The sequence below is a fragment of the Mytilus galloprovincialis genome, chromosome 11, assembly GCF_965363235.1.
Source record: "Mytilus galloprovincialis chromosome 11, xbMytGall1.hap1.1, whole genome shotgun sequence".
Classification (NCBI taxonomy): Eukaryota; Metazoa; Mollusca; class Bivalvia; order Mytilida; family Mytilidae; genus Mytilus; species Mytilus galloprovincialis.
The window spans coordinates 17,862,067-17,890,013 of NC_134848.1; the positions used below are offsets into that span (position 1 = coordinate 17,862,067).

A 27,947-nucleotide genomic window follows, 5' to 3' on the forward strand; every position below is an offset into this window, starting at 1 on the left:
TTGAAGAAGTCATTTTATTCTGACTTGTTTATGTCAGAGCTCTGACTGCTGATGGTACCTAGTCAATCATTTAGTTGTTATATAAAAATAAATAAAATTAGCGCAATTAGAGGATTATTTTATTGGCGCAAATGATACCTATAGTTTTGAAAATTAGGTGGCGCAAATTAGTAACTTTTTGGCGCAAAAAGATATTGCCCCACATATCAACTGAGCAATAATGTTTGGGACTTAGTTTTTAAGAAATGATGACAAAGTAACATTATGAAAATATTTTTAGTAAGCTGAAATATATATTTATTTTTTACATGTTTATGTCTTGTAAGATATTTTATTTCTTTCCCGTTTTTCAACATTTGCTTCTGTAAAGTTGAAATGTTTTAACTGAATGGTTAAACTTAAATTAATTATGAAAATTGTTAAAATTAAATCAATAAAGGAAATTATTGCCCAGTTACAAACACTACCAGGGGATAATCCATAATGATTTCTTTTGAAGTTATATGTTTCAGCACATGCATATTTCACCCCAACTTTAGCCTGGTAAACATGTTGTCTCCTTGTGAAATATAAAACATATTAAAAATGACTTTCTGCTAAAGTCTTTTATTGATATAAAGTTAAAACCTTTTTACTTCTCACTAGACAACACTCCTGTCAGGTTTAATTCTTATATATGGGCAATAATTCTTTAATAGAATTTTGGTGTCAACACTATGTTCTATTTGTAGGAAACATATAAAGAACAGATTAAGAAACATTTTAAAGACATTTATTTACACATCCTTTAGTAAAAAAAATTAACTTAAAATATATTAGCATCAAGTAAAAAAGCCTTAAACATCTTATTTCTAGGTTTTTAGTGACAAAAAGTGTGACATTTTTATACATGCACTTTAATGTGTGTGTATAACAGCTTATTTTACCTCATTTAAGTGTGTAAATGATTCAGAACTTACATCTAATAATCAAATTTTCCAAAAATAATCAATCCAATGTATTTGTCTGCTACCATTTTTTTACAATAAAGAATGAAAATGTACTTTTGCATGTAACATTTGGTGTCAAACATTGTTACATGCAAACATTTATCAAACAAACATAAATTGCAGCACCCAAGGACTAAAATTGTTGTCTTATCCTATTCTTTATTGATAAAAAAAATAGCACACTTTCTTTAAATCTTTGTGCAACTTATGATAGGAAGGCCAACAATAATGTCTTAAGACTTTGGTGTCAATCAAATCTTACAAATTTTAATCAAATACTTCATTAATGAAATGCTTTCAGTTGCTTTAATTTAATAAAATTTACAAATTATTAGATAATTTTAAAATCTGTACTTATATTAATTCAATTTATATTGTATAATAAAAATAAAACTGATCTCCAAATGTGCATGTAACATTGTCAATGTTACATGCAACAATACATATAACAGTATAATATCTACAAGGTCATTGTTTTGAGTTTGAAGTTATTTTATATAATACATCACATACAAGTAAAAAAATAACAAAGAATATAGTATATAATAGAAATAAATGAGTTTTCTAAATGTATGTAACTATTTCAGTTGACACGAAAAAGTCAATGTTGTATATACTTCAAAAATCTTTATATCAAACATACAGTAGTAAATAATTCCAGAAGCTTAAGACCTGGTCCAAACTTCTAACATATTCCACAAACCAAAGGAGATTTTATATTTTAATTGAAATGAATTACTGTTTAACCTATGGCTAGCAACGTGTCAATGTTACATGCATCATCAAATGGAGCTTTATTCAATTTTTTTGGATGTTTATTTAAATAATTTATTCACAAAAAACACACTGATCCCAACAGCCATGAAATAGGCTAAGACAGAGGCAAGATATATTATTTGAAACAAAAATAAATATGCACAAACTTTATAAATTTTACAAGTGTAACATTGACCCCAAACTTTTTTTGCTTTTAATCTACAAGACAGTATTTGGCATTCAAAGGGTATCATCTGACATCATAGCAAACATTATATACTCTTTAAAAGAAATTAGTAATAGTAAAGCATTTTTTGAATGAGAAAAAGGGGATCTATCTTTTTATTTTCATTCTAACACTTTTATTTGTTTAGTGAATTCTTTCCCATATATATGGATGGAAAAAAAAGTCCCCAAAACATTAACATGGCAGCAATTACTTTTACAGCCTGTAAAGCTTTGATTCAGTTATATCATGGCGACCAGTTTTACTGGTGGAAGAAGCTTGTAAATTTGCGGATTATGGCATTAAGGTAGCACTACAGTCAGAATTTTCTGACTCCAACCAACAGTCTTTAAAGATTAATTTCTCAAAAACTACTCAATGGATTTTTAAAATCTTTAGCTCATTATAGAGGTGAAATATTAATTCTTCTTAATCTGTAAATAAATTAATTTTTGGTATGATTAAGCTCAAACTATAGCTCCTTAATTGCCAAAAAGTGGTCTTCCAACTCGGATGAAAATGACACATTCAGGTCAAATGGTAGTGAAAATTTGTTTTCATCGCTTTAATCAACCATACACTATAAACAAAACCGTGTCTCAGATTTTTGATATATGCCTCCAGTAAGAAGATATATTGATTTAACTGCTGGGTACCAAACCTCATTTCACCTTTCATCTTTGGACAACTATAAATTCATTTAGAAACAAATTATCCAAAAACTGGGACACGGTATTGTAGAAAATACTCCCTTTAATCACATATATCAAAGTCAAACCAAAAGGGGTACCAATGAAGTTTCTATTTTCATTTTTTGCCAACAATTCTCATGAAAAATTGTTCAGAGAAATTACCTAAAAACTGAATTTCCCCCTTAGAACCCCTATAAATGCATCATTAATACAAAAGTTCCACTGAGAACATCACAGGAGTGTCCTGACACCATTATTTTATCAATATAACCACACACTTTGTGTCTTTGATGCTCTAATACTGTAAATTTTGAATTAAATGTGCACTGACCAACACTAACTTAGCATTTGGTGGGAGTTTGACGTCACAGATTTGACCAACATCTGTGATGTAGCAATTAAATATAGACAAAGCTCCGCCTCTCTCCAGACAGTCTAAGATAAGAGAATAAGAGGAATGACCAGCTGCATAAAAACAATTTTTAACATCATTATATTCACTATAAAGAATGATTTCATTTGTATTTTAAAAAGAAATATACTATGAAATTAGCTAGAACATTAAAATTATGCAATAAAAGACATGTCCCAAAAAAGATCAAGACCTGATCCCCCTTGCTGGAAATAGACTGCCTCACATGATTCTTCAGTTTTATGGAATTTAAAAATTTCACATAAACTTAAAATTGGTTAAGGTGGTATGGGAGTCTAAAATAAAAATGATAGAATTTGTTCATACTTTGCCAAAACGTTGTATCTATTGATACATGTTGAAAAATATAATAAAAATGATAGGTCACCGCACATTTTTTCAAGCTACAGGACGGGACAAAATGACACATTTTGTATGGATTATACAGGAAAAAACACCATTTTGTGATTAGAAACTAAACAAAATGATAGAATTGTTAAATACTTCAGGAAAAGATAGGTTTCAGACACTGCTTTGAGAATATCAAAAGAAAAGATAGGGTCACCGTACGTTTTTTCCGGCTAAAATACAAAATAGGAAAATTCCATACAGAATCCTTCAGAAAATGCACTTTTTTAGAGTTACCTCCCCTTAAAATGCGAATTTTTAAAAAAGATAAAAACAACCAAAAATAATTAATATTTGCAAAAATATCAATAATTAGAAGTTATATTCTTATAAATTGGTACTTTTAAATGATAATGTACATTAAACATCTGCATTCCTGCATCAAATTTTTCTAACTTGATGGAAAATCTGGACCTTTGATTCTCTGTTTTTTACAATCCAAGATGGAGGAAGACACCCATACCACCTTAAAGTGCCTGAAACTCCTAACAAAAGACAGATTCAGAGACATATACTTCTTGTTTGTAGTAAGAACCTTAAATGTTTAAAGTTTGTCAGAGGCTTTCAAAGATACTTTCACACTCTTATCCTTATATATATAGTTTTGTTCATTTTAGTAAGATTTTTTTCCCTTTAGATTTTCTCCTTTTTAATAACTTTCCCTTTTCACTGTTTACTTCAAAGCTATATAAATTACTTTTGTTGCAATACACATGATACAATGAGATAAGACCACACTATTCTTCTTGTGGTCAGTGATTAACAGCTGGACACTGGCATTAACAGATGATTGACATATTAGCCCCTCCTAAATGCCTATATATTTAGATTAATTACCATGTGCCTTTATTTACATAATTTCATTATCAATTTACTCCCTGTTGTGATTTGAAAATTGATTTTTGGATTTTTACAAACTGTGCAGAATAATACTTACTTTAAAATTATGTGATAAAAAAAATATCTTAAAAAAATCAATGTTAGACTGTAGTGCTACCTTAACTGAAATCAATGTTATTTAACATCATAAAGCTGTCTATCAAAATGTCCCGATCTTCTTTAAAAAGAAGGTCCAACGGTTTCGCATAATAAATAGTTGCCTCATCCATACTGTCATCATATTTCTTCTTCTTTTCAAGTTCTTCTATATGGTTATCAGACATTTTAAGAATTGTGAAATAAACCTGAAAAATAAAAATAATAACGTTTCTCAGACTGGAACAAAATGTGAACTGGAACTGTTACAGCCGATGATGTATTTACATGCCAAATATGAAGCTCGTCTCTTATAGGGTTGGGGAAAAAAGTCTGGAAAACATTAAAATTCTATGAATTTTTCTTCAGTTCAAGGGTCATATCTCTGTGAAAAATTATCGGACAAGAGCAAAATCCAAACTTGAACTGTAGCAGCCCATGATGTATTTAAATATCAAATATGAAGCTGACATCTCAAAGGGTTTAAAAAAATCTGGAAAACTCAGGCTCTGCCAGACGGACCGTCAGCCATAACACTGTGAAAAAATTATTAGACCTGAACAAAATGTGACCTTCATTTGTAACAGCCCTTGAATTATTTACATAACAAATATGAAACTGCTGTCTTAAAGGGTTTGGGAAAAATCTGTAAAACCTAAAATCTGACGGACGGACAGATGGACACAGAGTCTTTGCCAGTAGGGGACTAATAAATTACATGCATGCTCAATAATATCATTAATACATCAATAGATGGCATGGATATTAATTTACATGTATATTACTTGTTTATTTTATGTTCTAATTCTGCAATAAATTACCTTAGTCCCATCAACAACCATTCCCGGTTTCATAAACTTTTTAACTCCATTTTCTACCTTTGTTACATGATCTTTTCTTCGAATTTCTAACAAAAGTTCTCCTGCATGCTGTCCTAGCACAGACTCAGTTAAATCCTTCAATATTTCTGGTCTGCAGGAACCTTCATCTTTTTCATCTGAGCATTTTCCGATTTTAATGGGTGGTTCCTCGCACTTTTGCCTTGAATCCTTTTTCACCTATTAAAAATTATATCATAAAAAAACAGTGCTCCAATGTCACCCCCCCCCCCCCACCCCATTGCAAATATTTATTTTCCAACTTTCAAAGTTGTTTAATGAACATAAATGCTACATAAATTTACTATCAAGACTCTTCTTCTTTTTTGAGATATTATTGAGCTAAAGCATATGTATAAATTGCATTCAAATCCAAAATGGAATAAAATCAGTAGAGTGTTTCTGCTGACAAGGTCATATTGCCAATTCACAAAGTCTTTAAGGGGCACAACTCTTACAAAATATCTCGAACAGAACTCATCTTCAAACTGGCTTGAGTTATCATAGAACAGAAGGCTATGTACAAATTTTATCCAACTCTTACGAGAACTAAATTTGCTAGACTGCTTACAGTGTGGACAGATGCAGGGATACAATAACAGAAGAAAAGACAGGGTTAAAGATTATGATTCCCGCCCACCAACATTTGGTCTCTGGGCCATAAAAATATTTTGCAATGAATATCTAGTTAAAAGTTCAGACAAAATGTCAGATAAATGTAGTGTAGTCCATTACTAAATGTACTCTTTCTTTTTCTTTTTTTTATTAAAAACACAAAATCATTGAACAAGAAAAAGCCCTTCCAAAGTTATTAAAAAAAATGTCAATGGTGTCTAGTACATTCATTATTATACATGTACCACCAGAGCATTGTAGGCAACTGAAAAATTAACACAAAAATCAATGGAACTCATTCTTGGGATGTGAACGTGGATTTATAAGCTAAATCACATTTACATGTATAACATGTATAAAGCCAATCTTACAAACATATTAAGACACATTGCAAATTATTCAGTTTGCAAAGCACCGTGAAATCACAAATTGTCCATCTTGAAAGGGACCACCCAAGGACCATCCACATCAAGTTTGGTTCCAATTGGCCAAATGGTTTCAGAGGAAAAGATCTTTCATTGAATTTTTGTCAAATAAGCCTAATTTGCATATTTAGCAAAATTGGCAAAAGTATAAATTTTTTGGAAAAACCTGTATCATATGTTAATCAACTCTAAATGATGAGGATACAGATCAAATTTGAACCCATTTTACTGAAAAATAAAGCGGTTTTTGCCATTTATAGAAATTTCTATGCATTTTACCCCTACAGTACGCCCAGAGAGTTTGTAATCGCGAACTTTTATCACCGATTTCCGAGTGTAGCGGTGTGACACCGCGAATCACGGATTCTACTCCCAATTTCCTCCAAAGATTCTCTCCCAACACCGCGTGGCTGTTAATTGGTTTATTGCCCATCGGATGAACTGAAAATTAATGACGCGTGACAACATAATCGGATTAGCCAGATTTATTACCTTTGTACATTTAATCGATCTTGATTGCACCTGTGTGCTTTAAAATACGTTATTTAAATGTCCATTCATTGTCAGATAAAAGTGTGACATTTTTATTTAAAATAAGATAATTATTCTTGTATGTATATGCCATGTCATTGTCATATTAAATAAAACGTAAAAACGTATAAAAATACGAATAAAACACTTATTTAGTATTTTCATTATAGTACGATCAGGTCATAATTTTTGTTTTTTCAACAAAGTTTCAACAAAGATGATTTTACCACAATTAGAACCTTTTATGACCTACTCAGTGAATATCCGGTTCATTAATAGTTCAATATTATATAATTAATATCAACTGGCTTAAAACAAAATGTTGTTTTTACGGTAATTTGTCCAATCTAAATCAAACCCTAGAGTTAATTTATCGGACCAACAAGTGAACTCTGTTACTTTCAATTTATTTTGAAATGTAAAATATTATGTTTCACTACCTCGGTAGATTACCGACTTGAAATATTTGAATTTAAAAAAGAAACTGTAAAGTGACAAATAGTTTTGTATGCAATGTGGCAGCCCTATATTCATAAATACTGAGATAATTCCCCGCCCAGACACAACACAATAATCACAACCTTATTTAATTATATGAAGAAATAAAATCATGTGTTTTTTATCTGTTATGATCTGTTATTGATCTTTTATTATTTAAAATAAAATTGGATTGGCGCAATCCGTATTTTACTGCTGTTAAAAGTCCTCGGCGAAATATAAAAAGAAGTATTTCAACAATTTATACTATAGAATATTAAAATGAAATTATATCGTACAAGAAAGAAATATGTAAAAAAAAATGTGGATCGGATTTTTACGATCGACACATTTTCACAGAGGATCTCTACCAACGCCCATCAGGAACTGAACGACATGCATCCTGTTTTCATCTACCATTAATGTATAGTGTTGACTATGGAAGTATAAATAATGTCCAGGTTTATGTCCTCTGTTGACTGAGAAACGTATAAATAAAAGGCGGATGTTCGTTTATTCAGAAAAGGAATAAAATTTAGAATCCGGTTAATCAATTGTAAAAGGACCTTCTAGAGCCTCAATCTTAACGCATACAAATGTCAATCATTACATGAATTTTCCCACGGTTATCCAGAAAGGTCACCTGAGTTTACTGTTACATGATACTATTTCCCGCCAAATAAAAATCTCATGGACAAAATTGATGTCACTATTTTTAGCATTCAATGGTGTGAGCGAAATCAAGTTCAAGTTCAACCACGCACTGTTGATCACTGAGATGCGTGTCGTCTTCCCACGGCAATTAATTGTTTTAAAAATATTTAAAGATAACTGTTCTAAATACAACACAAAGGTTTACATTCATTGTGCGTAAATGAATATTATGCAACGACGAGTTGATGCAGCTATAGAAGTATTCCTGTTGTAGCCGAAATGTATTATATCCTAAAGTAATGCTAATCGTGAAGAGAAAATGCCGTAGACTTATTAAGCATAACGAATGGTGAATAGTATTTTCTTTTTTACTTGCATATACAAGTTTTAAGACACGTAATTTTCTTTAAACTCACTGCTCACATTTTATACCTTCAGCGTTAGTTTCCGTTTATTTTCACGCAAGTATGTCTCTTTTCGTAAGTTATATCAATTACCGATAAATAAAAAACGAGGTCATAATCAAGTATAATTTTTTTTTTATAAAACTTTAATGCAATTGAAAGCATTAACAACAACGTTTTGGATTTTAAAACTTTTATTTTGTAATCGTAAAATGGAATTGGCGTAGAATTATTAGCATAACAGATAAGGAATAATATTTTCTTTTTTACTTGTAGTATAAAAAACTTTGAGACGTGTAATTTTTCTTTAAACTGCCCTCATTTATTCAGCGTTAGTCTCCGTTTATTGTTGCACAATTATATCTCTTTTAGTAAATTAAATATTTATTTACTGATAAAAAAAACGGAAGTCAAAATCAAATATAGTTGTTTAAAAACTCGATTAAAATGTACAGAGTAATTGAAAGAATTAACAACAACGTTTTGCTTTTTATTTTAATCTTTCATTTGTTTCAAGCAATCAGATATAACCTGATAATCAATAGACAGGAAATACAATTGTTTAATTACATTAGAAATCTCTCATACCTTGACTGTCGCGTGCCGGCATAGATCAGACGGATTAAAGGCAATTAATTACCTGGTGTCACACCGCGTCACACCAGACTGGGAGAGATGTCGCTAATACAATAAACAAAAGGTAGCGGATTTACGCGGAAGTCGGAGGGAATACTCCCAAATTTCTCCGAGAATTTTGGGAGGGATGTCGGAGTTTCCTGGTGTTACACCAGGAAAAATATCGGAGTATGGAGTTTGGGATTACAAACTCCTTGGGCGTACTGTATGTTCTATTTATAGTAATGGCTGCCATTTTTGGAGAGCAGGGGTCAGCGGATACAATTTTGAAAGTAGACACCCTATGGATGATTCAGACCAACTTTGGTTCAGATTGGCCCAGTGGGTTCAGAGGAAAAGATTTTTGAAAAAGTTTACAGACGGATGACGGATGCAAAGTGATGACAAAAGCTCACCCTGGCTTTTAGCCAGGTGAGCTAATAAACAGGGAAGGTTTGTGATTCCTTTTGCAGTTAAAGCTATATAAATATTGAAGAACAGAATACCGACCACATTTATTATTTGTATGCAATAAGGAACAGTTTTTTTCAATTTGTGTCACATACTGTAAAAGGGAATAGCAGTTTACATTTTTTTTCTAAAGCAACTTACCTCTACAACTGACACTAAAATTTGAGATTTTGAGAGTACAAGTTCATCCAACTGCTTTCCTTTTTGGAAGAAACAGAGGTCTGGTACTGATGATACAATTTTTTGATCTGCTAAATTTATCCATTTTGTGGGTCTGCCATATCTTGAAAAGATGAATATGGTATTAATTTGTGATGAAAGTGCTGGTCATTCAGGGAAATTTACTTCACAACAGTTCAGACAGTTGTTGATAGAATTAAAAATTTTGTAAGGAGACAGTAGTCAATGCAATAATTCAATAAAAAATATATAGATCTGCATTATCATTAATTACGGTAATATTCAAATTGTATGACAAAACAGAAGATACCCTGTCAATACATGGATTAGACTCTATTAAACATGCTTCTCAAGTTTTCTGACACTATATTGGAAAAAAATCTTACACTAAAGCATGTTAAGGTTAAACAAAGTAAAAATTCTTTGCCGAAATGGATTTTTTTTTAAATTTATGTATAGGTACTAAAGTAGCTTCAGTTCAAAATTCATGGAGGTAGTACTGTTTGATGAAGTTATTCAAGTTTTAAAAACCTTAACATTACATACAGTCAGCCTAGTACAATTAGCAATAAAAAAATGTCCAAATTTTCTGTGAAAACGGAAAAAAATAAATTTTAGGTTATTTGAACACATATATATAGATTCTTACATTGATACCAGTGGATTATCGGATTTATCCAATCGAGATAGTTAAATTATCAATTTTAAATTGTCCGTGTTGGTCCACTTTATATTGGTTATCAGACAGATCGGAATACCGGAACAAGCGACTGGTTTTCGTTTCTGTTTCACTTCCTCGGGATAAATGTATAATTATCGATCTCGATAGTTCAGACTTCGTACACATTAACTTGACGATCTTTTCTGTAATACTTTGAACTAAATTTGAAGTCCAAAATACCTTTAAATTTTTAAATAACATAGAGAGGACGTTATATTTCTTACTATTCCGAGCTGAAAATTACTAGTCTGGGGCATCGGGCTAGTGGTTAACGTCGCAGACTGCTAGACTTTGACTGAGGAGGTGGGGCTTCAGTACAAGCATGACACTGAGATGTACTGATGATAATGCAACATCATACCAAATACCATTGCCCAGTGGTTTCAGAGGAGACAATTAAAATGTGTAAAATTTTGAGGGACGGACGGAAGACTACACGGACAGACGACAGACGCAAAGTGATGGCAAAAAAATGAAATGTTAATACTACATGTACTTATACTTACTGCACTTTTAAATGACACATCTGGGCAAAACTTTGACAGAGAGGAATGTAATAGGTTTCAGCAACCTCTTGCAATTGATTGTATTTGTCTTGAAACAATTTTAGCAGGATTGAAAGTTCTTCAATAAATTCAAATACCCTATAACTTGCCAAGACATCTCTAAAAAAGATAAAAGAGAAATTATAATACATGTACCTTACACCCTGAGAGTATAGATTCATATAAACTACATGTATATTCTCTACTTTTTGGTTGATTGAATGTTGTTTAAAGCCAACTTGGGCAATATTTCAGCTACATTGTACAACTACAACTACTATACAGTTTGGAGTAATAATCAAGTGAAATAAAGTTTTTTTATGTTAACTTCATGCATTTAATTAAAACTGTGCTAACAACATTTTAGAACTTGTTCATGGCACAAAGATTGTTCTTGCTATTCTACAAGTTTTTGAAAATAAAGTAGACTTGGATTCAGTCTTGGTCTTTTCTGATTTTTCATGATTGTTCGATCTCTCATGCTTAATAGTACAATCTAATTTGTAGATTTTACACCAAGTTACAAATGAATTAGTTTTTGTGTCACTGTGAACTTTGCATGCAGAACACACCATTACGTCATCCCTATCGCCTAGCCAGGGATTTTCACGTTCCCATTCGGCAGAATAATTAGACCGTTTAGTTTTCTCATAAAGTCTTAAAAAGTCATATTCACGGAAACCTCATCTGTCTGTCTCTTTTGTGGCCGTTTAACCCCGCTGATGTATATTTTGTACTTCCACATTATAAAATAAAAAAGAAACTGTGCAATTTTTTAGTAGGGACGGGCAGGGACACATGTAATTTTTGTTTTCTAATAGGGACAGATGAGTAACGTGACGGTACCCAAATTGCACCTATTTTGACAGTTTTTCCACCTACGTTTTTTTATGATCAAGAAAAAAATGTTTCTACTGTGTTTATTTTGTAGCCCTATCCTTCTTTATTGTATAGGTACACCAATTTGATTTTTAATCCATACTGAGTCATACAAAAATGGGTTTGAATCAACCTCCAAACTATCCATGATTCTGTAACGAGGAGTACCCAAATTGCATCTATGCTTAAATTCACATCGTCAAAAGTCTAATAACCGAGCTGTTGTTAAATTTTTTCAAATATTTTGAACAATTGGATATTAGTCCATGCTTACTCTCCATATTTTACGAAATGGATACTTATAATATATTGTATTTCAAATGTATTTGCTAATTTTAAAAAGATGACGTTTTGATGACGCCGCATGGTGACGTTTTTCGTACATTATGCTTTTTCAGTAAACAGTCCATCTGTTGATAAATACTGTGAACATTTTGTGTGTATTTAAATATGTTAACCTATGTTAAAAGACATGCATAGTATCAAATAATAAAAATACAAATTGTTTAATCTCTAGGAAATCTTGTAAGATTTCCGATAGCTATCTTTTCTAAATAGGTGCAATTTGGGTACCCTTACGTTACACAAAAAAATATGCATTCATCGTTTGATTTTTTAATTGAAAACAAAAATATATATATATTAGTGGTTTTTGAAATACAATCGGGTCCCATCATTTATCTTGAATCATGAATTGATGAGTTTAGAGGCTGGGGGCCTATACTCCCCACTAAAAAAAAAAAGGCAGTGGCTATTTGACCGGCACCGGCAAAATAGCAAATTTGCTATTTAGCCGGCTCTGATTAACTTATATCTAACTGGAATTAAAATTTAAGAATAATAATTAAATAATAATTAAATATCAAAATTTTCTATCTAAAAACTTGTGTTACTGTTGATCATGTAAACACTTAAACTTCTTAAAAAAAAATGATGACAAACCTATACAAATCCTTGGATGAATCTATTATGAATAGAAGTGAAGTAATAAGATAAATTGAAAATTGAAATACAAATATGATAATAGTCACTTTGTAGCAGTATACTACATTCCGGAAACTAAGATACTCTTTTCGTTTACGGAACCAGCATTAGTGATTGTGTTGCCGATGCAATCGCAGAATGGTCTTTCAGTACCATGAGAAGACTTGAGAAATACAGTTATAATCAAGAGATTCTCTGGCTTGGTCTTTAAAACAAAAAACGGTGAACAAATAAAAATTTCATCAGACACATTTTTTTTTCAGTATGAGAAGGAAATGTTCCTTGATTTTTAGAATTATATTTGAGAATGAAAAGGCCAAAAAAAGACTAAAACAAAGAGAAATGTAATTGTATTTATTTTATAATTTCCTCATTTCGAAAAATAGCATGCAAGTTGCACAAACGCTGCTCCTTATTATCCAATCTAGCTCAACCCAATACACATTAGAATAGATATAGGAAGATGTGATGTGAGTGTTTTTCTCTAATTATTTTTTTTCTTCAAATTGTTATATAATTTTTATGAGGCCATGTTAAGTCCCCGGAAATTGCGAGAATGCAGATTTTTTTCACTTTTAACACCAGACCTTCCAGGGGCCTTGAGGGGCCCCAAGACCCCTCGCGATATGACTTACCCTATCTACGTGTAACATATGCACACAAGATGTAGATTCAAAGGAAGCCAGTGTAATGTGTGGTTCCTGTTTTGAGTGGCAACATTTATCTTGTGCTCGACTAAACAAATTTCAAAGGCAAAGAATTGGTTTTGTAACAATTGCAAATGTTAAATCGTGTGTCCATTTGAAATTTATAGCAAACAACTTTCGTATCTGTTTTATGCTGTAGTTTTACATAAAACTATTTTTGTCACTGGCAGAATAACTTAACCATAGATTTAAATTTGAAAATCAACATTTTGCTATAAATATTATAGAAAAAATATATTTAATAATGTATTTACAAATGTATGCTTTTAATGTATCGTCTTGGTACCTGTTTTGACGCGGACCAGAAATGACGCACCAATTTAGTTTTGGGTTTTATATTTCTAAACAAAAGATGTGACGTCATCGATAATTACTATTCATAACATGATGGTGAAGGTCATATGACTACAACATAGATGCCTCAAACTCTGTCCAGAAATGTTATTATTGCTTGAATTAGTAAAGATAATGCAATTTCTGCCATTTTATTAAGGTCAAAAACAGTCTACCCTTCCCAGAATGATTATCAGTCCTAAATCCACTTTGGCCGGCAAAAGTATGTATGCACATGCTGCCCCAGTTTGTGTTTTTCAAATCATATGACTGTCATGTGACATGGTTTTACATTTAAGCGGGAATCACTGTAGAACAAATGATCGTCGCTTATATAATTTTCTATTGTTTATCGATTTTTATCGATTTTTTCATTCATTGTACGAAGTATACATTGATAAATGTTTTAATGTCAATGTTGTTTTATGAATGCAATTACTTCTTATTTTCAAGTATATGGAATATATATGTCACTTTGATAAATTTTGAACAATTTTATATAAAATTTGAAATAAAATATAGGTTACAATTAAATTAATGAAAAAAATTGTGTTGCTATCAACATGATCATAAAAGTGACTGTAAATGTCAAAATTTGTTATTAAAATTAAATTTGTTGAATAGTGTTAACTTTAAATTATCCGGATTGAAGCAATTTTTCGAACATCAGGTACACTGCAAGTGGTTTTTACTGGTTTGTTTATAGTGCGTCATTACTGGTACCCATCATAAGTTGACAGTCCGTTTGTAATGTTAGCAAACATGATTTTTATTGCTTTTACTGTTTCAAAAATCAACTGTTTAATGATTGAAATACATTAACAAGTGATCAATCTTTCATTCTATTCCGTGTTTCTTTTTCTTTTAAATGGTAGATTAAATGCAGAGACAAACACAACGTTAGGTGCGTCATTACTGGTTCCTCGGGGATATAATATTATAAAGTTATTTAATTATTTATTTATGAAAATCTTTTTATTTTTTATTGTACTGTATTTTTAGTGCTTGATATTGTGATAAAATGATTTTAAATTATTATTGAGCTAAAAAAATTGGTTCTCTACTAATCACATTAATGAACAGTTTTACTTTTAGTGCCGGCTAAATAGCAAATTTGCTATTTAGCCGGTGCCGGTCAAATAGCAAATTTGCTATTTTGCCGGTGCCGGTCAAATAGCCACTGCCAAAAAAAAACAACAAGAAGCCACCTTCTTTTAAAAGTCAAAACTATTGAAACAACTGTGAACTCACATGTGATAATAATCAGGATTTGAATTTTTTGCCTTGTATCCTCCTTCAAAGATAGAACGAAGCTCCTTGATAATTTCACCAAATACAGGTTCCAATCTGATGTATATGTCCCTTAAAAAAACACTCGATCGGCTCCGAGATACTCCAGGCTCACAAGATTTAAATTTTAGAAATGATTTAATTCTTTCAATATAATACTTTTGTTGATGTGAAAAGGGTTCAATTGTCTTGTCCAATAAATTAAGTAAATCATTTGGAGTTTCGGTGTAACACTTGGAATAAAAAATGTGTAATCTTTCAGCGTGGTATAACTTCCAAGAAGACACGAATTGTGGAATATGATATTTTGAGTTTGAAACGTAATTGTTAAAGTTTAACCTGGGACTTAACCTGCGTCTCTTGTTTTGCCTGGAGAATGAACTAGATGGCGAAGAAATATTATCATCTTCGTGCTCATCAGTCGGAAAGCATATGTCATCGAGACTGTTTGCCTCCGAAATTGACGGAGATTCTCTATCCTGTACACATGGTAGATCCATCTGGAGGTACGGAATCGGCCGAGTTGTGACGAATAAGGGGAGAGAAACAGTGTGTGAATTGTAGTCATTTCGTACCATAACCATTTCGTACCTGCAATTTCGTACCATAACAAAAAAATAATCGATCAAACTTTTTGCTAGAGTTTCATTAACCTATATGTCTATCTGATTATAGTTTTTAGATCACTCATTAGAGTAAATATAGCTATTCAAAGTTTGGGCTTCAAAAGTCAACAAAACTATTGACTTTATACAGACATTTTCTTTTTAAAAGGGTATGTTTTTGACAAATGTTACATTTATTCATAGCTAAATCATTTCTTAAAATAATGTCAAAATGTTCATTCTAATTACTTTATTGGTCTTATCCAGAGACATATAAATACGATTAGTATACATGTCTCTGGTCTTATCATAAAATTCCTTTGAGGGAACTACCATTTGATTTTTATGGGGGGGCTAGGATGAAAAATTTTGTCCTGCCTTTTTTTTTTAGTTGTAATCTCTGTCCTGCCTTTTTATTTTTCACTCTACCCGGTCCTGCCTTTTTTTTTTAGTTTATCCTGACTTTTTTTTACATAAATTGTCATCCTGAATTTTTTTTTTTGCAAGTGTCTCATCCTGCCTTTTTTTTTACTCAAAACTCCTGTCCTGCCTATTTTTTTCAAATTTCATCCTAGCCCCCCCATAAAAATAAAATGGTAGCTCCCTAACTGAACCATGGTATAACAAAAAATGAACTCCCTCACAAAATCTTGTTACGCACTATAACACAAACTGATATCGTATACATATGCACTTACATGACTTAAGTGCACATTGTTTTCTATGTTTTGTTTCTCACTAATCTCTAGTATTGATCTTCATATGCATACCAGTGGCGGATCCAGAACTCTTCATAAGGGGGGGGGGGCTGACTGACCTAAGGGGGGCCGCTCCAGTCATGCTTCAGTGATTCCCTATATAATCTATCAGCCCCCCCCCCCCCTGGATCCGCCTATGCATACTGACTGAGAGTACTATAGTGTTATAGTAGTCTCAGATACTGAATAAGTTAAATGTTCTTAATTCAAACTAGAATGGTGAACTTGCATAGCTGATATATTATAAATATGTTTCTAGAGAATCTTTTAACTTCGTAACAGTTTAAAAAAAAATTTTTTTTGATTGAAGCTGTAACATTATTAAAGAACAAAATAATCTATAAAGGGATACAATTATTCAAGCATTTTAGAGACAAAATGTTAATCATAAAGGCGCTTTAAATGTAAAAATCACGTAAACGTTTGACATTTCCTAAATTCATTGGATGTAATTAAAGCATTTGAAGGACGCAGACTGTTTATGATTACAAAATGGCGCAAAGTTGTTTTTACTCTATTGTAATATTACAATACATCAACTGTTCGTGTTTTCTTAATATAAATGATAATTGTATTCAAGGGAAATAAGCATACCAGAAGAGGAGGAGAAACTTGGTAACTTGAACGTTATTTAATCTCTATATATAACTAGTTTTGCTAGTTTTATTTTGTATGAAAATATGTAAACAAAATAAGAATTGTAACCAGAGTTCATGTCTGGTTTTCATTTAAACTTTCTCTCGTTTTTTTCAAATACCATGTTCCATGTCTTTTGACCTCATATAGAGTCCTTATAATAGAAGACATTTACTTTAAAGTGTCAACACATACTATAGACAAACCATAGGCATAAAATCAAATCAAATAATTTTATTGGTGTAAATTCCTATACAGAAATGATACCAGCCGACATTTACAAAATACAAATACAAAAATGAACAAACAAACAGACAAAAACAAAAAAAACAAACCAAACATATTTTCTCAATGATAAGAGATACATATTTTATATTTACATTGCGTGGAGGTGTTATTCATACAAAATTATTAATTCAAGCCATTAACAATTAGCATTAATACTATAAAAGTTCTTAACAACATTATTTTTGCTTTAAATGAATGTTCAAATCATACATATCGCTTATTCCAGCTACACTTACAGTACTAATGTCTGTATCATTACTTTCCAGAATGAAACTAAACTTATCTTGTTCACACATATTAGCAAAAGATGGAACTATATCACTTAAATTACAAAAGAGTACATTTCTATTAATTTCTAGCTCTTTACATTGAATGAGGCATATGTACAATATATATACTGCCTGGTACAAACTATAGTTTTATAGTATTGAAGAGGTTGCTGATGCCTGAGGCAATCTCAAAATGTCGAAAAGAATATCAATCCTACCAAAACCACATAATACCTACAGATTGAGAAATAAAATCCCACCAAAAGTCGATTAGTATAATAATGATAAACTATTCTACATGTTGATGACAGTTTATGAATGTTGTAGGACATTCAATTCTAGTGCTTGTTTCAAAACTTAAATGTAAACTCTTACTCGTGATTTTCGTGATCAAATCAAAATAATGATCGCTAAAGTCGCTAAATTTCATCTCCAAAATCGATTATCAAAGGTACCAGGCTTATAATTTACAATTTACTATATTGCATTGCGATCAACATGTTATTTTTTTTTACTAAAACTTTAGCATTTTTTTCATGTATCAACTGTTTTTGTTCAAACTGATCAAATTTATAGTTAAAACTCGAGCCGATTACATTTAATTGAGAATCTTTGAAAGCTAAAAATTTAGCCTTGAGTTTTGATTGTAAGATTTCAGAAGGCTAAAAATTTAGTTTATTGTATAAATTTAAAAGTACAATATGACTTAGAACAGGGAAATGCTAAAATATTAGTATGTATATTATTTATTTTCTTTTGTTATTGCAGGAAGAATTTGAAGGTAGCTGAGAATTGTCTTTTTTTTTCTAAGAAAAATTGAATTAAGCTGTAGTATTTAAAAGTTTGATGCAATTTCTCTAAACAAAAAGAAATTCATTAGATTTCAGGCAAAAAACATAGAATTTTAGCCAATTTGCAAAGATTCAAAACAATCCATTTTGAGAACGAATATTGCAGAGTATCAAAATTTATTGCAGTCCGTTATATGTAGTAATCCAACTGCATACTTTTAATGTAGTTTTCAATTTTTAAAATCAACCCCACTTACATCCGATAACAACTTTACACATCACATATATCACGTTAAGGCTCAATATATGTCTCGTGTTCGAAATTCTTCTGTAAAACAAAAAAATATTGTAAAAGTTTAAGTTTCATCATGGATAACTAGAATAGGTTATTATCCCACAGGCAAAAGGATTTCCATTGACCAGCTGTTGAGTTTTTTTATATAGATTAGACAGTTGGTTTTCCCGTTTAAATGGTTTTACACTTGTAACTTTGGGGCCCTTTATAGCTTGTTGTTCGGTGTGAGCCAAGGTTCCGTGTTGAAGGCCGTACATTGACCTTTAATGGTTTACTTTTATAAATTGTTACTTGGATGGAGATTTGTCTCATTGGCACTCACACCACATCTTCCTATATCTATTCTATACAATAATTGTACCTACCAGCGTAACTAGCATGCTGAGATCAAGTCAAAAGGCTCATACATACGTTTCTTAACTAGGTTATATTAATATCCTACAAGACAGTAATGTATATATCAGCAATGTGTTTGGAATATTATATACTAAATTAGCCTAGAACAGTGCATTTTTATTTATTATTCAGTTGTTGTAAAATGTTGTACTCATCAAAGAAATACAAATCATTTTTCCATGGTAGCCAATGTCAATTTCAGGTATATTGCTAATTGATATTCGCTGATTATTCTATGTATAGCTATTTAGAAAAACGACATTTGATTATATATTAACACCATAAAAACCAGGAATCTTGATCTTATAGCTAGTGTAAGTTCCAACTGTGATTTTCTGCAGTCAAACTATTTTAGTTGTTATCACTTTACAAACATATGCACACTTTAAAAAGCAATGAAGAAAATAAAATTATGATCCTCTTGTATGAATAATCAATTTTAAGTGTCATAAATTTTATTGTATATCAGTTGGTGTTTTTTTCAGACAGATTTTATGTATTTTGACTTACCAATCATATTATCCGATGAAACATCAAATAGTTCAGGGAATATCCCTTTCAAATTCAATAATAGATTATTAACTTTAGTTACATGGATATACTATAAATCGAGGTTAGTAATTAAGTAAAATAATAGTTTTCTTGTACTTTTTTATGCAAGTCGTTTTAAACAAGTTTTTTCAGTGTATGTAAATATATAAATTGATATTTTTGACAGTTTATTTAGGTTAAACTCCGAAGAAGTATAAGTATATTCATGGTTTGTTTCTTTTGTTATGGGTAGTGTGTTTCGCCCTTTAACAAAAACATGATGATCATATAAGTTTTCAAAATACTTACTTTCCTTTCATCTCTTTTTACCGTTACTGACTGTTACTGATTTCAATTTTCAAAACCTTATATAAATATTCGGACCGTATCCGTTATCGCCCAATTCATGTCCGTTTTACATCTGATTATCGTATATTTTATCCGTTAATCGTACAGTAAAGGCCCGTTAAAGAATTTTACCGGACCTCCAATGAGTGTAGGTGTCAAACCACCAATTACTCCCTCACATTTAAAAAGTTGCTCTACTCTGACACAAAATTGTTTGTTTGATATCCTTGTTTACTTAAACTTACCAACACATTTGCAGATATAAAACTTTTGGCGAAAGAGTAATTTATTTAGACTATTTTGAGCCAAATTTTACTTGTCTCTGAGTTTGCATGTAAAATTAAAGATTAATGCGCTCCACAGTATACTAATTTCAGATTTCAAACAAACAAAAATGGGTTATTTTTGGAGTACCTCTTTTCGAAGGTCATTTTTTTCTTCAAAGATTTTAGATGTTTGTTGAAAATTGGCATGCAGAAAATGTCCATTTCAGGATATACCTGGTTTCTATAAGGTTGAACTTCAGATAAAATATTTAGAATGCTGTGAAAATTGCAAAATTTGGTTGAACAGATAGGGATATTTAATTGGTGGTCTGACACCTTTAAGAGAAATGTGGTGAAACCCCAAAATCAGAAAACAATTGATTGTTTTGTCTTAACTGATTAAATCAAATAGTACGGTGACCAAACCCAATATTTTTAAAATTTAATCGTCAAACATACTATATGGCTATATTATATATCATTGGATTCGGAAAAATGAGTACTTTTGGAAAATCGATGTCGTCAAAAAGAAATGTGGTAACAGTTTTGCATAAATTAAGGTCAAAGATCAACATACTTTTTTCTTTTTTTCTTTTTACATTTTCAAAATTGAAAGATATCAGCAGCATTTTGTATTAAATTTCAAATCAATTGACTATGAATTATCTCTAAAATGTAAAAAAAAAAAGAAAAAGGATCTATTAATAATCGATTATTTCTGAAAATTGGCGTTTTTCAAACACTTGTTCTATGAGCCCATTCTATTATACAAGATCAATAAAAATTCCGTTGTTTTCGATTTAAGCTTCTATCCCGAACGTTTATTTTGCAAAAGCTCATGCATGTAATTCATTGCAACCAAAAATCACTTATTACCTCTCAAAAACAGTTACAATTAAAAAATCCAATCAAAATGATCCATAAAGCAGATTATTTTCAGGAATATCTTCCGATTCGTCTGTCAAGGAATTTCTACATAATTCTGACCCTTGACAGGAGTAAAGCTCCGTACATGTAAGGTTTTAATTGTTGTGAACAAACACTTTTCACATGGAGATTTTCCCTCACATGAACACACAAGATCCTGCAAGAATTCTGCTGAAATATGCCCTTCAAAATAAACGGTGTGTAAATAATTAATTAATTTTCGCCAACCTTATTCTAAAGATGACGGAACAGGGGTTTTTAGCAATGTGTGATGCGGTCAAAATTGACGATTCAAAGAGAGGTAACCAGACTAAACATACATCTTTACTGGTGGCAAGCTTGACGCGCATTTTATTCATATCATGATGAAATGGTTTAAAGATATTCTTCATATCATGAATCTTCGAAACTAAATTCTTGCACAAACAAGGGCTTCATCTTCGTCAGTACTCCCAAAGCTCTGTAACTACAATAGTCGTGCGTGTCCTTCAAAATCCTGTATACAATTTTCTCACTACCCCGGAGACGAAATTGTGTCGCATCCGGTAAGAGTGTGTACAGTAGGAGTCAGTTTATAAATTTTTGGGGAAAAGCAAGCACATAGTTGGTGAAGGGGTAAAATTCTTCAACTATTCTTTACACGGCTAATGTTCCCCATCTGCACCTACAACTCGCATACATGTCTCATCTGTTTGTAGTAGTGAACACACAGAACAATCACATCAGTATCAGAGGTCCGTATGATTATTCTGTCGCTCTTTCCTGGTTCTTTTCTGTTAACTTCATGTCCATGTATAAGGCATTAGTTATTATACGAGTATTGGCCCTTGTTGAGTGCTTACCAAGTTACGACAGTTATTAACACTATTGTCTGAAATAACTTCGACAATTTCGGATTTACAACCGTTCCGGCTAAGTAAAGCTCACTATAAGGTGGAATTTTAGGGGATTTGTCATAGTTTTGAAGAAGAAAAACTACCAAAGAAATTAGGGAGAGGAATCCTTCTCCCTTCAATAATATGATACACTTTGGTGGAAGCTGAAATCTTTGTGCGGCTTTACTTTGGAGCAGACAACTTTATTGAGTTTTCATGTCGTAGCGGTAAAAGAATGTCTGCTACTGTGAGCGCTAGGGAAAATCAGTGTGCCATATTTTTATAATAGTCAGCTGCAAGGTCACCAATTTGTTTACTTTTCTGTTATCATCAATACATTTAAGCAATGCCATACCACCTTTCAGACTGGTGTAAGTTGTGAGTGATGGGACAAAGGAAGGTAGAGAGAGTGCACAAGAGACATCAGAATAGAATTGGATCACCAAATCAGGAATTTCATCAAACGACCCATACTCTTTAACACATTGCTAGCAGATTCCATCAAGTCTTTCAACAGAACTTAAGAAGAAACGTTTACTCTGTACAGTAAAGGAAGTGATTCAGTACTTCTTCTCTGGCATGTACATGTCCAAATTCAGACTTGGTTCTTACTTTTTAAAATATATCAAAAAGAAAAAAAAAACATATCAAATAAACATACGAAAATAAGAAATCTTTAAAAAATACATAAAAAGATACGATAACCAACACGAAATAGGATTATGAACTAACAAAAAAGATCGAATTAAACAAATTTTGGCAACGAAAAATCGTTGTTATACGAAATATCATTTATACGAAATATCATTTATAGATTAAAATATTAGTATCGGTCCGGTTCAATATTTTTGTATAAGTCAAATTTCTAGAGAAAAACTTGTAACCTGTATCTTCTATTGTAGTGTATATTTTGTTTCAATGCACAAGTCGAAATAATGCTTCTGAGATAAAGGATTTTGAAATTGTTGTTTAATAAAGGTTTGACATATCATATAAATATTGATTATTTTACATTTTGCGTAAAAATAAATGACGAAAATGAATTGAAACGTACTCTATTAAATGCAAAATATTCGGTGTGTTCAATTTTTACAAAAACTCTTCAATAACAGATTTATTTTGCTTGACTTTGTTTGAAATTGTTAAAATAAGGTTTTACAACAAAGTATATAATAACAAAAAGCATATCACGAATGTTCTTTTAGAATGTAGGCCTAAATTTTTTTGAAAGTAATTTTTTCTTTAAAGTAAGGGAACGAACTTCAAAGCCCATTTTACAAAAATTGCACCATACGATTTTTTGACGACAAGTATAAATGTGAAGCGTAACCTTTGAACTACCAATACTGTGATTTATAGCCGTATAGTCCGATTGACGATTAAACTCCTTAAATAAGCGACTTTTCCTTACTTGGTCACCGTACTAAAATGATAGTTGCCACATTTCAATCGTTTTGGGACAAAAAGTCAGATAATGTAAATTTAGAGCCTCAAACCTGAATTTGTGCTATTTTTAGCTTTTAACACCTTGACAATATGCTTTCATATAAAAAAAAATCATAAACTGTGATAAATGAACAGTAAGTTGTTTCTGTGGTGTTAAACATTAAAACATAGGCTGTTTACTACCCCCAATAAATTTTCATGGAAATCGCATTCCATCGTTTATTTATAGCATGTATCATATAACAAACTTATCTTACCCCCTTTGATGAGAAACCTTTAAATATAAGTTACAGATATACCGTCCAAATATACCGAATTATAACGATTATAATAAAGTGGGAAATACTAGAACGACTTCATCATAATATATTTCACTGATAGAGGCACACACTTGAATAATCATTGCCTAAATTCTGACAAATAGCAACACATGAAGCAAGACACAAAATAATTGGTATGGTGCATGAAACATGAAATCTCTCGGCGACTATTTCATCATGAGTGTGTATGAAAATGTGCTTGCTTTGTTTTTCTCTTGTTTCAATTCACTTTTAATGCTTTTTCAATACAACATTGCGTAGGTTACACCTTGTAAATACAGTTGTTTTGTAAACCACGCCTCTATTGGGGAGATCTAGAATATACTTAGGAAAATAATTTTGTTTTCATACTGGTTCCAAGTTATGCTCTCTGTGTTCCATCTCTCAGAGACATAACTTCGGAATGTTACCAGTAAATATACATGTGCATATTGTTTATATTAAAATCTTTGGTAACCCTTCATTCGAGGTAGGGGTAGTTAAGAAAATTAGTGCTAGTTTTAAGTTCAGGGCATAAAAACGTTAATCAATTCTAGGATATGATTTTTTTCAAACCTTCATAGTAAAAGTGGTACAGTTTAAGCCATAAAAGGAGTTCCAATGGGAAATTGTATTGTCAATATTTACAGAAATGCAACCTGTAACATTAACAAATGGCAGACAGGATTGTTAGATAAGGAATATTGTACAATAAATCTCAATTGGCAACAACACATGTATACTGTTTAATGTTTTCATAAATGTACTTTGCAATTAAAACGTTACACATATTCATAGGCCTTTATTGTATGCCTTGAAGCACATTTTTAAGAAACTTCATATTTTACGGGTTGTCGCTTTAATACAATAAATATTGTTATGAATGTAAATAACTCCAATAAGGTACATGTATATAATGTCAACATCACGACATTTTCAGTATCAATGTGTAGTCTTTCTACTTAATTTTGTAAGTATCAATATAAAACAATGAAATTTGTTTTTTAAAACAGATATCTAAAATTAGAGCAAAACATTTGACTATATATTCGTGAACACCTGAGAAACAGTATTCATTCTTTTTATAAATAACAAATGAATACAAGGGGAACAATCAAAGTTTTTGTTTGACATTTTTTTATACTGAGAGAAATAACTGAATGTTCACTCACTTGAGTATAGTCTGTTTGATCAATTATCTAGCAAAGAACTAAATCATTTTCTTGTGATATCCTTATAGGACCACAAAACTTTCTATCATGTCATACTTTTATGGTGGATTTATAATTTTTGAGATTTTAAATTAAACAAAAATTGGGGGTAGGAGATTCTTTTCGGTTTTTTTTATTGGGGGGGGGGGGGGGATATGTCATTCTATTTTTCCTTATGAATATCAAATTTCCATTTAAAAACGTTGTTAAGGGTCGCATTTTTTTCTTTTATCTAAGTAAATTAAAACCAAAAACCAGTGATTTCAATATATAACTTATTCAAGTACACATTTTATCATGTGGTAAAGCCCTCGTACAATTTAACATATAAATAGTAATATATATATAATGTATAGGCCTTATAAGTTTCTCAAAGGAGGTCATAAATAATTTGCAACGATGAAAATATTGAACTTAAGAGCATTGATAAATATCTTTAACCAATGATTACAAATACCAATATCTATTCAATTTCACAAATATGTACTGAATAAGCACCACATAAATCATAAAATAAAAAGATAAAAATTTATAGTTGTAAACAAGGGAAATAATTAAATAGTTTTTTATCACGCGGTCAGAAATGAACATTTTGAAACTGATTATATTAATAAGGGAGACAACTACGTATGCACTTTCATATTCAGCCAACGTGCATCACTATGCATTACAAATAATTTTTTCGGTGAAGAGAAATGATTGTGTTCAATACAATGATTATACCTTATATAACAAATTGATGCAAATAACAGAATTGAAGGTGAAAATAATCAAATATTGTCTGTGTATGGTAAAATAAGTTGTGATTGCATTGCGCATTTCAACTTCCTTTAAAATAGTTATTGTCCTTTAAAACCTAGTGGAAGGTAGAAAGGCTTACAACATTATGATATTAAGATGTGTTTTGGGTTCTTTTATAGGCTTGAATCTTTCTTTTCTTTTCTCTTCTTATATAACCTTGTTTAAAGATATTTGATTTTAAACTCCATTTTTTAATACTTCCTCAGTGAGGTCTGAAGGGGTCAATATGAATTAAACTATGTTTGAAAAAAAAAAGAATTCTTTGATGTTTTGGTTTCTTACAGCACAACATGTGCATAAAATGATAACCTTTGCGAGTCAGATATATGTCTTCCGAGAAATTCAAAATATCAGCATCAATATCTGCATTGTGCCATAAATTTGAACATTCACTTATCTTACCGTAAAACCAACATGACCAATATTCCTGATAAAAACGTAGTCAAAATGGTAAAAAGTACATCGTAGGTACACGTATCTAGTTTCAGGAAGGAAACATCAAACCACTGTCAATGTGTCATCTGTAAAACATTACAGTTTTTTTTTTTACAGTATGCGCATAGTGAAAAACGTGCACATTTCATACAGACTTGATTGCTAAAATGTTTTCATTTTAGTGTTTTACAAAGTGATTTTGGATGTTATTAGTCTCCTTGTCTGTTTGATTAGTTACAATGGCATGCACATGTTCATCTTATTTATGATGTTACATTGACGCTTGGTATCTCCTGGTCCTGTCTAAAATCTAATATAAATCAAAACATAAAACACAATAAAAAATAGTTTATTAAAAAGTTTATTTAACATGTTTAATGCCTGTGAAAAAATAAATTTGAATATTTTTCTTTCTGTCATAAAAATCAAAACGACGGATAATACTGAATTTTCAGATTTCATAACTCAGAAACAAAGTTCCTTAAAATTGTCGAAACAATTTAAACTGGAATAATGTGGAATTGATGTAACATAAATTCATATTAGAATATTTAAAGCTATGTCATATGTTAAAGGATCAATTGATTCTTCTTATATATTTGTAAGGAGTACTTTTGTGCTCAAATTGAATACTTAGATATAAGAAGATGTGGTGTGAGTTCCAATGAGACAACTCTCTATCCAAATAACTATTTTAAAAAAGTAAACCATTACAGGTCAATGTACGGCCTTCAACACGGAGCCTTGGCTCACACCGAACAACAAGTATAAAGGGCCCCAAAATAACTAGGGTAAACCCATTCAAACGGGAAAACCAACGGTTTAATCTATATAAAATAAAAAAACGAGAAATACGTAAAAATTCCATAACCGAAAGACAACTACTGTACAACAGATTCCTGACTTAGGACAGGTGCAAACATTTGCAGCGGGATTAAACGTTTAAATGAATCCAAACCTTCTCCCTTTTCCTGAAACAATAGCATAACATCACAACCTAGAAAACACACGATAAAATATCAAATACTTGTCTTTTCAACAGATTCCGTAATTTTAATTGAAAAGAAGGGAGCTGAAGTAAGGTTTTTTTTCAAGAAAGAACAATATGTTCTTTTTTTTTCTCTCTTACTCCTTGTTATAATGCAAACGCATTATTCAGTCGTAGATCTTTCATTGGTTACAAATAAGAATTTGAGTTTTCGACTTAGGAAGATGCAAATGTAAAAGTGATGTATAACAATATCAGATTCCTTCTCCATTTCTTTGATCTTATCGAATCAACAAACACTTTATTCCATCAACACATATTATATTTTATCTCAAATGCAGGAAACGTGTTTTTGACACCATCTAAAACAGATTGAGGAAGAGACAGAAATGCAAGCAGAAGATTTTAGATTTGCACAAACAGCAGGGCGAAGTTAGACCTAACTATTCATTGTTTTTTTTTTCATATTACTATACGCAAAATGTATACACGATAATGTTATATGTATAAAACATCCATCCAACGACAGAAAAAAACCAAATGTATAACTGTTTGTTGAAATATACTGATATAATAACTCTTTGAAATAACATAAACAAAATATTTATGCACCAG

General features: G+C 31.1%; 1 protein-coding gene across 2 annotated transcripts; it reads right to left on the reverse strand.

Annotated features, from left to right (window-relative positions):
• Positions 1-1,778: 1,778 nt before the first annotated feature.
• On the reverse strand, positions 1,779-15,699 carry LOC143051780 (uncharacterized). 2 transcript variants are annotated; one of them, XM_076224710.1, is made up of 5 exons: positions 15,519-15,699; positions 10,936-11,094; positions 9,670-9,811; positions 5,280-5,516; positions 1,779-4,667 (listed from the first exon to the last, which is right to left on the reverse strand). In XM_076224710.1, the coding sequence occupies exons 1-5, from the start codon at positions 15,665-15,667 to the stop codon at positions 4,482-4,484; spliced, it is 873 nt and encodes a 290-aa protein (XP_076080825.1). In that variant the 5' UTR covers positions 15,668-15,699; the 3' UTR covers positions 1,779-4,481. The 2 variants fall into 2 exon arrangements, with proteins under 2 accessions (XP_076080825.1, XP_076080824.1); XM_076224709.1 differs by having other exon boundaries at positions 15,129-15,699.
• Between the last annotated feature and the right edge of the window lie 12,248 nt (positions 15,700-27,947).

Excerpts from the sequence above, each read along its gene's own strand:
- LOC143051780 (XM_076224709.1), bottom strand. The coding sequence starts at position 15,667 with ATGGATCTACCATGTGTACAGGATAGAGAATCTCCGTCAATTTCGGAG. Across the intron at positions 11,095-15,128 it reads AATCCTGATTATTATCACAT|AGATGTCTTGGCAAGTTATA; the intron begins GTGAGTTCACAG and ends TATCTTTTTTAG. Across the intron at positions 5,517-9,669 it reads TTTTAGTGTCAGTTGTAGAG|GTGAAAAAGGATTCAAGGCA; the intron begins GTAAGTTGCTTT and ends AATTTTTAATAG.